The sequence below is a fragment of the Nerophis ophidion genome, linkage group LG11 (assembly GCF_033978795.1).
Source record: "Nerophis ophidion isolate RoL-2023_Sa linkage group LG11, RoL_Noph_v1.0, whole genome shotgun sequence".
Taxonomy (NCBI): domain Eukaryota; kingdom Metazoa; phylum Chordata; class Actinopteri; order Syngnathiformes; family Syngnathidae; genus Nerophis; species Nerophis ophidion.
In genome coordinates, this window is record NC_084621.1 from 65,673,890 (window position 1) to 65,690,952 (window position 17,063).

The 17,063-nt window shown below is 42.2% G+C and overlaps 1 protein-coding gene across 3 annotated transcripts in view; it reads right to left on the reverse strand.

The window, feature by feature from the left end:
* Nucleotides 1-268: 268 nt before the first annotated feature.
* The window catches only part of spire1b (spire-type actin nucleation factor 1b), a 106,361-nt gene continuing 89,566 nt past the window's right edge, over nucleotides 269-17,063 (reverse strand). For all 3 annotated transcript variants that reach the window (XM_061916508.1, XM_061916506.1, XM_061916507.1), the window contains 5 exons: nucleotides 12,587-12,724; nucleotides 10,154-10,224; nucleotides 10,045-10,072; nucleotides 9,557-9,834; nucleotides 269-5,639 (listed from right to left, as the gene is read on the reverse strand). In XM_061916508.1, coding sequence (XP_061772492.1) covers nucleotides 5,384-5,639; nucleotides 9,557-9,834; nucleotides 10,045-10,072; nucleotides 10,154-10,224; nucleotides 12,587-12,724 — 771 coding nt within the window. In that variant the 3' untranslated portion in view covers nucleotides 269-5,383. The remainder of the gene's footprint in view (nucleotides 5,640-9,556; nucleotides 9,835-10,044; nucleotides 10,073-10,153; nucleotides 10,225-12,586; nucleotides 12,725-17,063) is intronic.

Consider the following 17,063-nt stretch of genomic DNA (forward strand, 5'->3'; position numbering starts at 1 on the left):
GAGCATTAATCAACTTTATCAGTATTTATTGCCACCTTTCCCAACTTCTTTGTCACGTGTTGCTGGCATCAAATTCTAAAGTTAATGATTATTTGCAAAAAAAAAATGTTCATCAGTCAAGTATGTTGTCTTTGTAGCATATTCAACTGAATATGGGTTGAAAATGATTTGCAAATGATTGCATTCCGTTTATATTTACATCTAACACAATTTCCCAACTCATATGGAAACGGGATTTGTAGTTTAAAAACAGAAGAAAGATACAAAGTGGAGGTATTGCATTTATTTTTGTTCATTTGTTGCACTCTGGCCAGGGAATTTGAGTTTGAAGATAATACACACTGAAGATACAAGTGAAACTGTTCATGCATGACGCTGTTTCCCCTTGTGGACTTCTCCATCCTTCCTCCAACCTACAAACACCGTCAAGGCAACACAATTGAAACACGTCATTCAGCAAAAACAACTTGTACACTCACTGCAGATGACATGTTAACATACCAGTGTGACCACTAATATATTCAAACTTTTAAGGCAAAACGAAACAAAATGAAGCCAACATATAGGAAGTCAGTTTCTGGATCGCAAAGGAAGGCATAATAACAGCATGTATTAAATTTGTTGAGCTGAGTGTGTGTTGTCAAAATGTTTGTGCAAAAAAAACTGTAATACAGTCGTAGGGATTGTATGTAATGTTCAATGTACCATTTTAAACAGCACTTATAAATAATGACTGATCTGAAGACTAAAGTAAATGTGATACTGCAATGATACTGCCAAAAAGAAACAGCCGGTTAAAATAGCCAAATATAGAAATGCAGACAATGCAGCTATTTAAAATCAAATATAATTAATATAAGAAGTAAATAAATAAGCATTAGAAAGCATGACTTCCAACATCAACATGGGCACATTTGTGTCATAAATGTTTGTACACCAGCTATGCAATTATTGGTTTGTACAAGAGATGTTTAGATGTCATCATTATTATTATGCTTTAGACCAGTGGTTCTTAACCTGGGTTCGATCCAACCTTTGGGGTTCGGTGAGTCGGCCTCAGGGGTTCGGTGGAGCCTCCACCGCGGAAGTCAAGATACACCTTACTCATGGTGTCAATAAAAACTTCTCCCTATAGGCGTATTATGGACCCGGCAACACACTGATTTTTAGGTGTGTAATTTGTGAGTTTTACCATGAATTGATTAACGTGGACCCCGACTTAAACAAGTTGAAAAACTTATTGGGGTGTTACCATTTAGTGGTCAATTGTACGGAATATGTACTGTACTGTGCAATCTACTAATAAAAGTATCAATCAATCAATCAAAGTTCATACACTGTGTTGGTTTTGTTCTTTGAACAAGGTAATGTTCATGCATGGATCATTTTGTGCACCAGTAAAAAAATATATATTTGTCTTGAATTTGAAAATGTATGTTGTGGGGTTTTTTTCACTAAAAAAAGGTTCGGTGAATGTGCAAATGAAACTGGTGGGGTTCAGAACCTCCAGCAAGGTTAAGAACCACTGCTTTGGACACAACCTTGATTTAAAAAAGGTCACTGCACGACCAATACAACGTTTAAATCGAGACACTTGTAGATACTGTTTACCATACGAACCACACAAGGAGGTACTTTTACGAATGTTTGCAATTTCGTTTGTCTGCTTGTTCATTCCTAAATACTTAGAACCTTGGAGGGAAAGGGTTCGGAGAGTTTGTTGGATTATTATGGCAGACCTTCCCCTCGGGTCAAAAGGAGTAGAAAATACAAAGCGTCCATAAAGTCTCATCACAATTTAACAAATATATTTTAAAAGTAAACAAATAGAAAAGTCTGTGGAAATTATTACAGAATATTGAAGTCTTTTGCATGGTTTGATACAGATCGGCTAAGTTATTTGGGCGATGACCCATACCTTTTCTTCCAAAAACAATATTTTTTAACATGGTAGTAATATGTTCAGGGAAGTGAATGCATGAATGTATGTTTGATTTAAAAACCCAATGTCTTTAAACATTTTAATAACCATGCAGTATAAAAATAATTCTAATTTACATATCTCATCCGTTGCTTTTGTAATACAGTGGTATCTCAAAACATGTTTGACTTTACATGCTAGCATTAGCTAACATCTGGAGTTCGACATAACTTTGTTTTTCCAACCATGGAAAAAAATTGAAGGACAGTGCTAAGAAGAAGCAGATGATATTCAATGAATAAAATAAATAAATAATCAAAAACATGCTTGAGCAAGTAGCTGGCTAACTTGGCGAAGCAATTCGAATGTATCACTAATAGTCTGTACCATATTGAATCACAATGAGTTGATACAACAGCCAACAATGTTAAAATATTATCTATTTATTTATGAAACTATGGAAAAGCTGCTGATGATGGGTTTGAGGAATAGCAACTGGAAGGAGATGAAGTCCACTGTCCAGGGTAAATGCTTTATTATTATCTTACTTCCTACTTATATTGTTTTTATACAATATGTCTTATATATAAAATATTTTTTTTCTTATGAAATGGCATGTGATATGTTAAAATGGAGCTGTTTTAAAGGGGAACATTATCACCCGACCTATGTAAGCGTCAATATAGACCATGTTTTTTTAACCGATTTCCGAACTCTGAAAGGGTGAATTTGGCGATTGAAACGCCTTTCAATTGTTCGTTGTCAGAGCAATGACATTAAACCTGTGACGTCAAAACAGTAAGCAATCCGCCATTTTCTCAAACACATTACACACACCAAGTCAAATCAGCTCTGTTATTTTCCGTTTTTTCGACTGTTTTTCGTACCTTGGAGACATCATGCCTCGTCGGTGTGTTGTCGGAGGGCGTAACAACACCAACAGGGACGGATTCAAGTTGACTTACGTGGAGTGTGCTAATCAGACATATCAACGGTCACGGCATGCTCATACATGCTAACATGCTATTTAGGCTAGCTGTATGTACATACTGCATCATTATGCCTTATTTGCAGCTATATTTGCATCCTGCCATTCCCTCCACCCACATTTAATGCCAAACAAACACATACCAATCGACGGATTCAAGTTGCACCGCACCAGTGGTCAAAAGATGCGAAAGTCCCTCGCACACTTTACCGACGATAGCGATGCTACGACAGAGAGGGCATAGAGATGTGTGGATATCCTGCGACACTCAAAGCAGATGCATTTCCAACGATAAAAGTCAACGAAATCACAAAGGTGAGTTTTGTTGATGTTATTGACTTATGTGCTAATTATGTGCTAATCAGACATATTTGGTCACGGCATGACTGCCAGCTAATCGATACAAACATGCTATTTAGGCTAGCTGTATGTACATATTGCATCATTATGCCTCATTTGTAGCTATATTTGCATCCAGCCTTTCCCTCCACCCACATTTAATGCCAAACAAACACATACCAATCGACGGATTCAAGTTGCACCAGTTGTCAAAAGATGCAATCGTTAGTTAGAACTCGTCATTCGTTGCCGCGGTCTGTCGTGATATGGCTCAATAGCTTCAGTTTCTTCTTCAATTTCGTTTTCGCTATCTGCCTCCACACTCCAACCATCCGTTTCAATACATGCGTAATCTGTTGAATCGCTTCAGCCGTTGAAATCTGATTCTGAATCCGAGCCAATGTCGCTATATTTTTCTGTTCTATCCGCCATGTTTGTTTGTATTGGCATCACGCAGTGACGTCACAGGAAAATGGACGGGTGGATATACCAATCGTGAAAATCAGGCACTTTAAAGCTTTTATTCGGGATATTGCGTGATGGGTAAAATTTTGAAAAAAACTTCGATAAATAAAATAAGCCACTGGGAACTGATTTTTACTGGTTTTAACCCTTCTGAAATTGTGATAATGTTCCCCTTTAAGGGGCTCAAATACTAATTCATTGATTTCAATTAATTTCAATGGGAGAAGTTGTTTTAAATTACAAGTGTTTTAATGTCACAGAACCAATTAATAAGTTGAGGTTCTACTGTATATTTCTTACATTGTAAAGTGACTTTGTGGACAACAGGTATTTCACTTCATGGCACTACATCTGCACAAAAAATGATTTTAGTCCATAAAAGAATGAATGAAACAAGCCACTTTAAATAATGAACATTTGATAATTTGTCCAAAATGATGAGTGCATACAAAAAAAAATACAAAGGTAAATTAAACCTGATACATATTGTATCCGGTAACCGCAGGATTAGGTCTCTGCTTTTTGCAGATGATGTGGTCCTGATGGCTTCATCTGGCCGGGATCTTCAGCTCTCACTGGATCGGTTCGCAGCCGAGTGTGAAGCGACCGGAATGAGAATCAGCACCTCCAAGTCCGAGTCCATGGTTCTCGCCCGGAAAAGGGTGGAGTGCCATCTCCGGGTTGGGGAGGAGACCCTGCCCCAAGTGGAGGAGTTCAAGTACCTAGGAGTCTTGTTCACGAGTGGGGGAAGAGTGGATGGTGAGATCGACAGGCGGATCGGTGCGGCGTCTTCAGTAATGCGAACGTTGTATCGATCCGTTGTAGGGAAGAAGGAGCTGAGCCGGAAGGCAAAGCTCTCAATTTACCGGTCGATCTACGTTCCCATCCTCACCTATGGTCATGAGCTTTGGGTCATGACCGAAAGGATAAGATCACGGGTACAAGCGGCCGAAATGAGTTTCCTCCGCCGTGTGGCGGGGCTCTCCCTTAGAGATAGGGTGAGAAGCTCTGCCATCCGGGAGGAACTCAAAGTAAAGCCGCTGCTCCTCCACATCGAGAGGAGCCAGATGAGGTGGTTCGGGCATCTGGTCAGGATGCCACCCGAACGCCTCCCGAGGGAGGTGTTTAGGGCACGTCCAACCGGTAGGAGGCCACGGGGAAGACCCAGGACACGTTGGGAAGACTATGTCTCCCGGCTGGCCTGGGAACGCCTCGGGATCCCCCGGGAAGAGCTAGACGAAGTGGCTGGGGAGAGGGAAGTCTGGGTTTCCCTGCTTAGGCTGTTGCCCCCGCGACCCGACCTCGGATAAGCGGAAGATGATGGATGGATGGATGGACATATTGTAGAGTTTTGATAAATCTGACTGTCACTCTTTACCACATGACCACTGCGCAGGCCTCAAGGAGGTCAGACAGTCTTTCTTCTGTCTTGTGCTTATTAGTTTCAGTGTGAGCTGGGGTGCATCACTCTGAGAGGAAAGTACAGACAAACATTGTGTTTCCTCTCTTTTTTTCTAAGTTCTCGAGTAGACATTAAAGGGTTATCCATAATGATAAAAAATAATTCAGGAGAGGAGCTGTACATGATGGCGAGGACACATCAACAAAGCCCTCATCCACCCCAGAGTTGTATTATTTATGGCTGTGGTACATACAGAGACGTCTAGAGTTTAGATCTCACTGATTGTTCGCTCAGTGGGCCGGTACTCCTCCCTTCCTTTAGGGGAGGACATGTATAAGGATTGCGTCTTGCGTTTTAAACGAGCTCTCTTAGTGGCGAGAGACAGGCTGTGCTTGCTGGAGGCGATAATGTCACAGATGAATTTCTTGCAGTCGACACACACCTCCATGGTGGCCCAGTCCTCGGTCAGCTCTGGAGGAAGCTCTAGTGCTTCATGAGACTTTAAGGAGCCGTGCTTGGACAGCCTGAAAACAAAATAGAAACCCTATGTTATTAAAGTCCATGAATGCAATAATAAAACAAATTAAAAGGCCTAGTGTGAGTAAGCCATAACACATTTCTCATGTAAATATTCATGTATATATTTATTTCACCCACTGTATAGAGCATGGGTGTTAAACTCTGGCCCGCGGGCCAAATCTGGCCCGCTGTGTAATTTAATTTGGGCCTTGAGGCAATATCAATTTAGCATTAGAGCTGGCCCGCCGGTGTTATACAGCTGTGGTGCCGCTGTAACACCACATTCACCGCTAATACTCATACTTGCCAGCCCTCCCAATTTTCCTGGTAGACTCCCGAAGTTCAGTGCCCCTCCCGAAAATCTTCCGGGGGAACAATTCTCCCAAATTTATACCGATTTCCACCTGGACAACTGTATTGGGGGCCTGCATTTAAGGCACTGCCTTTAGCGTTCTCTACAACCTGTCGTCACGTCCGCTTTTCCTCCATACTAACAGCGTGTCACATAATATTTGTGGCTTTTACACACAGACACACACACACACACACACACACACACACACACACACACACACACACACACACACACACACACACACATGCAAAAGTGAATGCAAGGCATACTTGGTCAACAGCCATACAGGTCACACTGAGGGTGGCCGTATAAACAACTTTAGCACTGTTACAAATATGTGCCACACTGTGAACCCACACCAAACAAGAATGACAAACACATTTCAGGTGAACATCCGCACCGTAACACAACAGAACAAATACCCAGAACCCCTTGCAGCACTAACTCTTCCGGGAAACTTCCAGCAAACTGACCAATAATTAACATTTTATTCATGCATTTTCTCTTGCTTCTTCAAGGCTTGAATGTTTGGTTCATTCATTATTGTTATTTTACTTTCAAATGTATTATTAGCCTGTGGAAAAAAATTGATATCTACCTCAGAAGATTGCAAATAGAAAAAAAGGCATAACATTTTTATTTGAATTTTTTTTTATATGCCATTGATATTTTTTTATTTGTGGCTTCTACACACACACACACACACACACACACACACACACACACACACACACACACACACACACACACACACACACACATGCACAAGTGAATGCAATGCATACTTGGTCAACAGCCATACAGGTCACACTGAGGGTGGCCGTATAAACAACTTTAGCACTGTTACAAATATGTGCCACACTGTGAACCCACACCAAACAAGAATGACAAACACATTTCGGGTGAACATCCGCACCGTAACACAACAGAACAAATACCCCGAACCCCTTGCAGCACTAACTCTTCCGGGAAACTTCCAGCAAACTGACCAATAATTAACGTTTTATTCATGCATTTTCTCTTGCTTCTTCAAGGCTTGAATGTTTGGTTCATTCATTATTGTTATTTTACTTTCAAATTTATTATTAGCCTGTGGAAAAAAATTGATATCTACCTCAGAAGATTGCAAATAGAAAAAAAGGCATAACATTTTTATTTAAATTTAATTTGATATGCCATTGATATTTTTTAAATTATAATTATTATTATTTGAAACTGGATTTTGCATTTTACTCAAGTTATATAAGCCTTGCTTTTTCAATATTTAATGCAAAACCTGTTTGGGTCCCTACTAAAAGGTTAATTTGTTCAACCTTGGCCCGTGGCTTTGTTCTGTTTAAAATTGTGGCCCACTCTGTATTTGAGTTTGACACCCCTGGTATAGAGTGTACATTTGTGTATAGCAACCCGCGGCTCTTTGATCACTCTAATGTGGCTCAGCTGTATAATTTCCGCCCCCCCCCCCCGCCCCCGATTATCCCGAGAGATTTCCGAATTTTAATGCCTCTCTCAGAAATCACCCGGGGCCGACACTCTTGATATTCACCTAGTCGATAATATAGAGTGCATGCCCTGATGGCAACGCTTCTATAGTCCTCTAAAACTTGTCGTCGCGCCCGCTTTTACACAATGCTATATGTGTCCCTGCCGGTTGCATGTAGTATGCAGCCTCTGTTGATACACGACAGTGACTGCAAGGCATACTTACTCAACAGCCATACAGGTTACACTGAGAGCTGTGATATAAATAACTTTAACACTCTTACTAATATGCGCCACACTGTGAACCCACACCAAACAAGAATGACAAACACATTTCTGGAGAACATCCTCACAGTAACACAACCCCCCCCCCCCTGCCCCCAGTGCCACCCACACTGGTTTAAATGCCATCCGTCCATCCATCCATCATCTTCCGCTTATCCGAGGTCGGGTCGCGGGGTCAGCAGCCTAAGCCCAGACTTCCCTCTCCCCAGCCACTTCGTCTAGCTCTTCCCGGGGGATCCCGAGGCGTTCCCAGGCCAGCCGGGAGACATAGTCTTCCCAACGTGTCCTGGGTCTTCCCCGTGGCCTCCTACCGGTTGGACGTGCCCTAAACACCTCCCTAGGGAGGCGTTCGGGTGGCATCCTGACCAGATGCCCGGACCACCTCATCTGGCTCCTCTCGATGTGAAGGAGCAGCGGCTTTACTTTGAGTTCCTCCCGGATGGCAGAGCTTCTCACCCTATCTCTAAGGGAGAGCCCCACCAAACGGCGGAGGAAACTCATTTCGGCCGCTTGTACCCGTGATCTTATCCTTTCGGTCATGACCCAAAGCTCATGACCATAGGTGAGGATGGGAACGTAGATCGACCGGTAAATTGAGAGCTTTGCCTTCTGGCTCAGCTCCTTCTTCACCACAACGGATCGATACAACGTCCGCATTACTGAAGACGCCGCACCGATCCGCCTGTCGATCTCACGATCCACTCTTCCCCCACTCGTGAACAAGACTCCTAGGTACTTGAACTCCTCCACTTGGGGCAGGGTCTCCTCCCCAACCCGGAGATGGCACTCCACCCTTTTCCGGGCGAGAACCATGGACTCGGACTTGGAGGTGCTGATTCTCATTCCGGTCGCTTCACACTCGGCTGCCGCCCGATCCAGTGAGAGCTGAAGATCCCGGTCAGATGAAGCCATCAGGACCACATCATCTGCAAAAAGCAGAGACCTAATCCCGTGGCCACCAAACCGGATCCCCTCAACGCCTTGGCTGCGCTTAGAAATTCTGTCCATAAAAGTTATGAACAGAATCGGTGACAAAGGACAGCCTTGGCGGAGTCCAACCCTCACTGGAAATGTGTCCGACTTACTGCCGGCAATGCGGACCAAGCTCTGGCACTGATCATACAGGGAGCGGACTGCGACAATAAGACAGTCCGGTACCCCATACTCTCTGAGCACTCCCCACAGGACTTCCCGAGGGACACGGTCGAATGCCTTCTCCAAGTCCACAAGTTTAAATGTAACTTAGATATTGGGTGTCACTTTGTAAAACGCTTTGAGTCACTACAGAAAAACGCTATATAAATATAATTATCTGAGAGCCATATGCAGTCATCAAAAGAGCCACATCTGCCTCTAGAGCCATAGGTTCCCTACCCCTGGTATAGAGTGTACATTTGTCCAGAGTGTATAGAGTTGATGACCAAAAATTTCACAAAAATTTATTTTTTACTCTTGAAAAGTAAATCTGCATGGCAGTCATTTCCGATAGTATCAATCAATTGTTGAGTAGCCGGTAGATAACTAACTGTACTTGGAACGCCCCATTTCCATCGCCAGACTCGATAAGCCGCCCCCTCTTGGTGTGATGTTCTACAGAACTGGAGCCCATTTCCCCACATAGACAGTGTGGGTAAAGGCAGGTAAAACTATTATTTTCATCACTTCATAGCATGTTTTTGTCACTCTGGTACATGATTACTTCTAAACTGATATGGTTAACGATATGAGCAGTCCCCAATTGTTTTTAAAAAAATAAGTTTTCCTCACAAACCAAAGCAGGGATCCGGATAAATGTCTTACTTGGACATGGTCTTGTGGATGCTTGGTCGTCGATGGCCACTGGAGGACTTCTCCGATTTTCCTGCTGCTGCCCCAAAAGCCTTTCCAGCTCCTTTTGCTTCTGCTTTGGAAGTCGGAGCTGCCGCTGCTTCAGCCACACCTGGAGTCAGCGGACCTCCAGCTACAGAGAGTCCCTGTCCTGCAGAAGTCATGGCACTTATGCTCTCACTGGGAAGAGTGTTAGTAGAGCCGATGGAGTAGATGGGCAGGCTGGAATAAGGTTTGGATGGCAGTCTCATCTGTCAACATATGAAAGGTCTTATAACTTTTTCCTATTGTAAATTATTACAACTTCCGCAGAGGTTATGTTTCAAACATAAGTTCAAAGTAAATAATTTTAACAACGCAAAGCATCTGGAAATGTTTCAATTCTGTCATTTGAAATTTGGTGTGACAAAATATGTTTTTTAATGATTTGTTTTTCCATTTTGTTATACATTATGGCTTACCTTTTTGCAACACTGTGAACACACAGGCCTGTGAAAAGAAAAGAAGCAATGAATATTATACAATGTTTATATCGTTTTTTTTGTAGTGGGATTGTGAATGGTGCTTTACTTTTTGCAAAACTGGCAGACGTAAGACCAGGTGAAAAGGGAAAACCTTTTGGTTCGACAACAGAAGCAAAGCTGCAATGAGAATATACCAACATTAGAATTACGCAACAATTGTTCAATATAACATATGTTGCAGTTTGTTTATGTCAATGACCCTCAGAGTGGCTGAATGATGTTGACATAACCCAAACCGAAACGCAGAAATATACGTTGCTTGCAACTCACCACCCTACTCAGTGGCCTAGTGGTATGAGGGTCCGCCCTGAGATCGGTAGGTCGTGAGTTCAAACCCCGGCCGAGTCATACCAAAGACTATAAAAATGGGACCCGTTACCTCCCTGCTTGGCACTCAGCATTAAGGGTTGTATTAAAATAAATAAATGATAAATGGGTTGTACTTGTATAGCGCTTTTCTACCTTCAAGGTACTCAAAGCGCTTTGACACTACTTCCACATTTACCCATTCACACACACATTCACACACTGATGGAGGGAGCTGCCATGCAAGGCGCTAACCAGCACCCATCAGGAGCAAGGGTGAAGTGTCTTGCTCAGGACACAACGGACGTGACGAGGTTGGCTCTAGGTGGGATTTGAACCAGTGACCCTCGGGTTGCGCACGGCCACTCTCCCACTGCGCCACGCCGTCCCTAATTTGATGATTTAACCCCCCTATTAGGGGGTTAAATCACCATAAATGATTCCCGGGCGCAGCACCGTTGCTGCCCACTGCTCCCCTCACTTTATCAAGGGTGATGGGTCAAATGCAGAGAATAATTTCGGCACATCTAGTATGTGTGTGACAATCATTGGTACTTTAACTTTAACTTCTCCAAAGAAAAAAGGAGAATTGGCCATAATATAAGACCATTTTTGAAACTTTTGCAATTTGTTGACAGTGTTTTCCTCCATTTGTGCATATTTTTAATTTGGATTCTTCAGTTTTCCTACTAATAGTGTGTTATACTTTTATCCAATAAAGCTGCTTGAAGTTTTTGGGTGGCTAACAATTGGATACATTTAAATAGGTATATTTAGTTAGTTGTGGTAGAATCCAGGTTCATAATGTTACGGCGGGGTTGCAGCTTGCTGTGAGGTTTGTTCCTCCGGGATGCAAACGGACGACTCTGGACGAAAGTGTGCAGGTGGGAGATGATTTATTTATCATAAATCATAGCAAAACCGAAAACAAGCAAAAACGACGCGAAAGCTAAGGCAAAAACTTAGTACAGGAAACTTAGAAACAAGAACCAGGAATATCAAAACGTAACAGTTGCATGAAGCAAACAAAGAAGCCAGGACGAAAGAAGTGAATAAATAGCTCTCCGATTAGTGGTCGGCTGCAGGGGAGTGTGCCGGCCACTAACCAGAGGCTGGTGAAGCAAAACAAACCCAGAGGTGCACAAAACAGGAACTAAGGGAGTCCAAAAATAACAGAACATAACAAAACATGATGCGGGCAAAGGATCATGACACATAATGCCATAGTTTTATTTTGAAGCTTACTTTGCACTGAGCAGGAAGTCTCTTTGTGCATGTTTTAATGGTGCTTAACAAAATAATAGTTATGTTGTAGTTGGTTAGTTATAATGAAGAAGTTTGTCGACATAAACAGAAATGACACTCAAACTATATGTTGACAAAAGTGGTCGGTCATGTATTTTGATTGGTAGGTCGACACAAGACGGCTTGTCGACATTAACAGGACAGACTTAAATGGATCTTTCTGTGTGGAGTTTGCATGTTCTCCCCGTGAATGCGTGGGTTCCCTCCGGGTACTCCGGCTTCCTCCCACCTCCAAAGACATGCACCTGGGGATAAGTTGATTGGCAACACTAAATTGGCCCTAGTGTGTGAATGTGAGTGTGAATGTTGTCTGTCTATCTGTGTTGGCCCTGCGATGAGGTGGCGAATTGTCCAGGGTGTACCCCGCCTTCCGCCCGATTGTAGCTGAGATAGGCGCCAGCGCCCCCCGCGACCCCGAAAGGGAATAAGCGGTAGAAAATGGATGGATGGATGGACTTAAATGGGTTTCACTGCAAACTTTGAATAAAAAAATCGAGTAAATGGTGCACCTACTCAGTGGCCTAGTGGTTAGAGTGTCCGCCCTGAGATTGGTAGGTTGTGAGTTCAAATCCTGGCCGAGTCATACCAAAGACTATAAAAATGGGACTCATTCCTTTCCTGCTTGGCACTCAGCATCAAGGGTTGTAATTGAGGGTTAAATCACCAAAAATGATTCCCGGGCGCGGGACCGCAGCTGCCCACTGCTCCGCTCACCTCCCAGTGGGTGATCAAGGGTGATGGGTCAAATGCAGAGACTAATTGTGCCACACCTAGTGTGTGTGTGACAATCATTGGTACTTTAACTTTATGGTGCATCACTGTTTACAGTGATGAAAGTAAATTTTTTTACTTAAAAAAAACCCCTTACCTTTCCCTTTTTCATTGCCGTGTAGATTTCTTTATACTGCTGAAATTTCTCCAGCTCTGCCTTTACCAGCACCTGTCTGATGTGCATCACCTCCTCCACTGTCAGAGACAGACACTCCACAGGGAAACCAAATTCCTCCTGCAAACACACAAAAATACTTGCTTAATGCGAATTACCCCAGGGACACTATTACACTACACCAGGGGTGTCGAACTTGTTTTCATTGAGGGCCACATCGCAGTCATTGCTGCCCTCAGAGGGCCGCATGTAACAGTGAATGTGAAAATATAAAAGTATAATTGCCTCATAATGTTATTGCCTATGCATTTGGTTATTTGATTTTTTTTTTTTATGTACAAATTGATGGATAACTTGCATTGAAATCGTAAGTCAAGGTGACAAGCAGATATGTAAGTATTTATTGTTATTTTTACAAACTATCATACGGTATATAATAGTTAGGAGTGCTAAAAAATGTTTTTTTTTATCACATTCGAATCCCGATTTACTTAGTATTTCGCCCCGCCCCCCAAAAAATAATAATAAAAACAAATATATATATATATATTTTTTTTTTATGTATATATATATATATATATGTATATATATATATATATATATATATATATATATATATATATATATATATATATATATATATATATATATATATATATATATATATATATATATATATATATATATATATATATATATATAATTTCTATTTTTATTTTATTTATTTATTTATTTTTATTTTTAAATTTTTTGGGGGACAAAAAAAAAAAATAAAAAATGTTTAGGCCATCTCTATGCTTACTTGGTGCAGTTTATTGTTAGGCAGTTTCATTAACGTCCTCCCAGCGCGGTACCGTAAAGCAGTTTGTCTGCCGTGAACAGCAATGTTGTGACACTCTTAAACAGGACAATGCTGCCATCTACTGTACATGCATATGTGACGATAACATCTTCGGCTTTTAGAGCAGTGATTCTCAACCTTTTTTCAGAGATGTACCCCCTGTGAACATTTTTTTAATTCAAGTACCCCCTTATCAGAGCAAAGCATTTTTGGTTGAAAAAAAAAAGATAAAGAAGTAAAATACAGCACTATGTCATCAGTTTCTGATTTATTAAATTGTATAAAATATTGCTCATTTGTGAAGTGAAGTGAATTATATTTATATAGCGCTTTTTCTCAAGTGACTCAAGGCGCTTTACATAGTGAAACACAATATCTAAGTTACATTTAAACCAGTGTGGGTGGCACTGGGAGCAGGTGGGTAAAGTGTCTTGCCCAAGGACACAACGGCAGTGATTAGGATGGCGGAAGCGGGAATCGAACCTGCAACCCCCAAGTTGCTGGAACGGCCACTCTACCAACCGAGCTATACCGTAGTGGTCTTTCTTGAACTATTTGGAAAAAAAGATATAAAAATACTGCGATAAATTGTGACTTGTCCAGGGTGTACACCGCCTTCCGCCCGATTGTAGCTGAGATAGGCACCAGCGCCCTCCGTGACCCCAAAGGGGATAAGTGGTCGAAAATGGATGGATGGATATAAAAATAACTAAAAACTTGTTGGAAAATAAACAAGTGATTCAATTATAAATAAAGATTTCTACACATACTGCAATGAGTGGGCTACTTGTCCAGGGTGTACACCGCCTTCCGCCCGACTGTAGCTGAGATAGGCACCAGCGCCCTCCGTGACCCCAAAGGGGATAAGTGGTCGAAAATGGATGGATGGATATAAAAATAACAAAAAACTTGTTGGAAAATAAACAAATGATTCAATTATAAATAAAGATTTCTACACATACTGCAATGAGTGGGCTACTTGTCCAGGGTGTACACCGCCTTCCGCCCGATTGTAGCTGAGATAGGCTCCAGCGCCCTCCGCGACCCCAAAAGGAATAAACGGTAGGAAATGGATGGATGGATGGATGGATAGCTTTAAATATACCCCTCCCCTATTAGCCACACCCCCAACAACGCCCCACCCCCCAACCACGCCCCTCGCCCCACCCCGACAACGCCCACTACCCCCCACCTCCCGAAATCAGAGGTCTCAAGGTTGGCAAGTATGTGTAAGTGTAACCCCGAAGGTAGATAGGGGTGTCCCAAACAAAGGGCAACAAGTACAAATCAATTTATTATAAATGAGACATAAAAATACATATTACACCAACTTAATTCCAATTAAACAAAGTTAAGGTGCCAATGTATGGTTCAAATATCTCAGCATATATTGACCTATGTGTTACATTGGATTGTTTTAGCATCTTTAATGTACAAAATGTAACAACAGGGTATCTGCAGGTTTCAGCAAGTCAAATTTAAGACTTTTTAAGACCTTTTCAATGCCACCTTGAATGAAATTTTAGACCGAAAAAAATAATAAAAAATCTATAAATTTAAGCGATGGTTGGGGATCCCACTGTACGACAACCTCAATGACAATCAGTCAAGTTTACTTTTTGTATGTTTATTAATAAACAAACTGATAAGCACCACTCTGCCAAACAGCTTATCAAAAATCTTGAGACATCCAAAAACTTTGACATCCAAAACAAACAAACCAACACCATCTATCCATCCATCCATCATCTTCCGCTTATCCGAGGTTGGGTCGCGGGGGCAACAGCCTAAGCAGGGAAACCCAGACTTCCCTCTCCCCAGCCACTTCGTCTAGCTCTTCCCGGGGGATCCCGAGGCGTTCCCAGGCCAGCCGGGAGACATAGTCTTCCCAACGTGTCCTGGGTCTTCCCCGTGGCCTCCTACCGGTTGGACGTGCCCTAAACACCTCCCTAGGGAGGCGTTCGGGTGGCATCCTGACCAGATGCCCGAACCACCTCATCTGGCTCCTCTCGATGTGGAGGAGCAGCGGCTTTACTTTGAGTTCCTCCCGGATGGCAGAGCTTCTCACCCTATCTCTAAGGGAGAGACCTGGAAACTCATTTCGGCCGCTTGTACCCGTGATCTTATCCTTTCGGTCATGACCCAAAGCTCATGACCATAGGTGAGGATGGGAACGTAGATCGACCGGTAAATTGAGAGCTTTGCCTTCCGGCTCAGCTCAAACCAACACCAACGCCAGTAAAAACATAATAACCGGGGTGAGGGTAAAAATAAATTCTTATAAAGGAATAGTGTTGTAAATTTTTTTTTCTGCTTTTTAATCTACATTAATTACGCTTCCTTTTGAATGACTGGAGACTCAAGAAAGGAATATAAATTCCCTTTAAATAATGATATAGATTTATATAGATTGTATATATATATATATATAGTCTGTTATTACACTTAAAAATGTAATTTCTTTCAGTGTCAATGTCTACTCTGTCCATTTGTATTTGTGTTAGACTTTATCACTTACTGCTTCCCAATAGCTATATTTTAGTTTTACTTAGATTCAACGATAGTCTGTTTTTGTCACATCATTTCTTTGATTTGGTCAATAATAGTGCAATAATAGTGCAAAACTGTATTATAACATCAACAACAAAACACTGAACACACACTCAAATGAGCCTCAGTTGAGCTTCAGCTGGCTGTTCTCATTCACGAGTTCTGCCTCTATTTTTTTCAGCTCACTTATTTTTTATAAATAAATGATAAATGGGTTGCACTTATATAGTGCTTTTCTACCTTCAAGGTACTCAAAGCGCTTTGACACTACTTCCACATTTACCCATTCACACACACATTCACACACTGATGGAGGGAGCTGCCATGCAAGGCGCTAACCAGCACCCATCAGGAGCAAGGGTGAAGTGTCTTGCTCAGGACACAACGGGCGTGACGAGGTTGGTACTAGGTGGGATTTGAACAAGGGACCCTCGGGTTGCGCACGGCCACTCTCCCACTGCGCCACGCCGTATCTCTTGAAGAGATACAAAGAAAAAATGAGTGAGCTGAAATCACTCACTTTTACTCTAAGACGTGCCCCCCAAAAAACTGGCCCGACAATTTAAGAGCATTGAATACTGAATTTAAGACCATTTTAGGAATTTCTAATAAATGTAATACTTTTTAAGGCCTTAATTTTAGATACATGAATTTAAGACTTTTTAAGGATCCGCGGATACCCTGAACAACGTAGCGCTTGTATCCATTTTATTTATTTTTTTTCCAAGATGGCGCTGCTGTAGTGGCTGCTGTAGGCAGGAGCTCTGTGCTCTTGTGTCATCCTTTTGTGTTTCCCTCTTGTTTTCATGTGTTATTATATTTTTTTTGCCTTTTGGTCCGGGACCCTTTGGGACTGTGTGACAAGGGGTGCCACTTTCGTGACCTCTGTGGTGCTTTTTTGTGGACTTCTGGATCTGCCTCCTGGGAGCCTTTTGGCCATGGAGATCAGCTGCTGGGTCTCTGCCACACCAGAGTCTGTTTGGAGGGACTGGAGGAGATGCGGATGAGGGGACAGGGCTGCGGAGTTTGGAGGGACTGGAGGAGATGCGGATGAGGGGACAGGGCTGC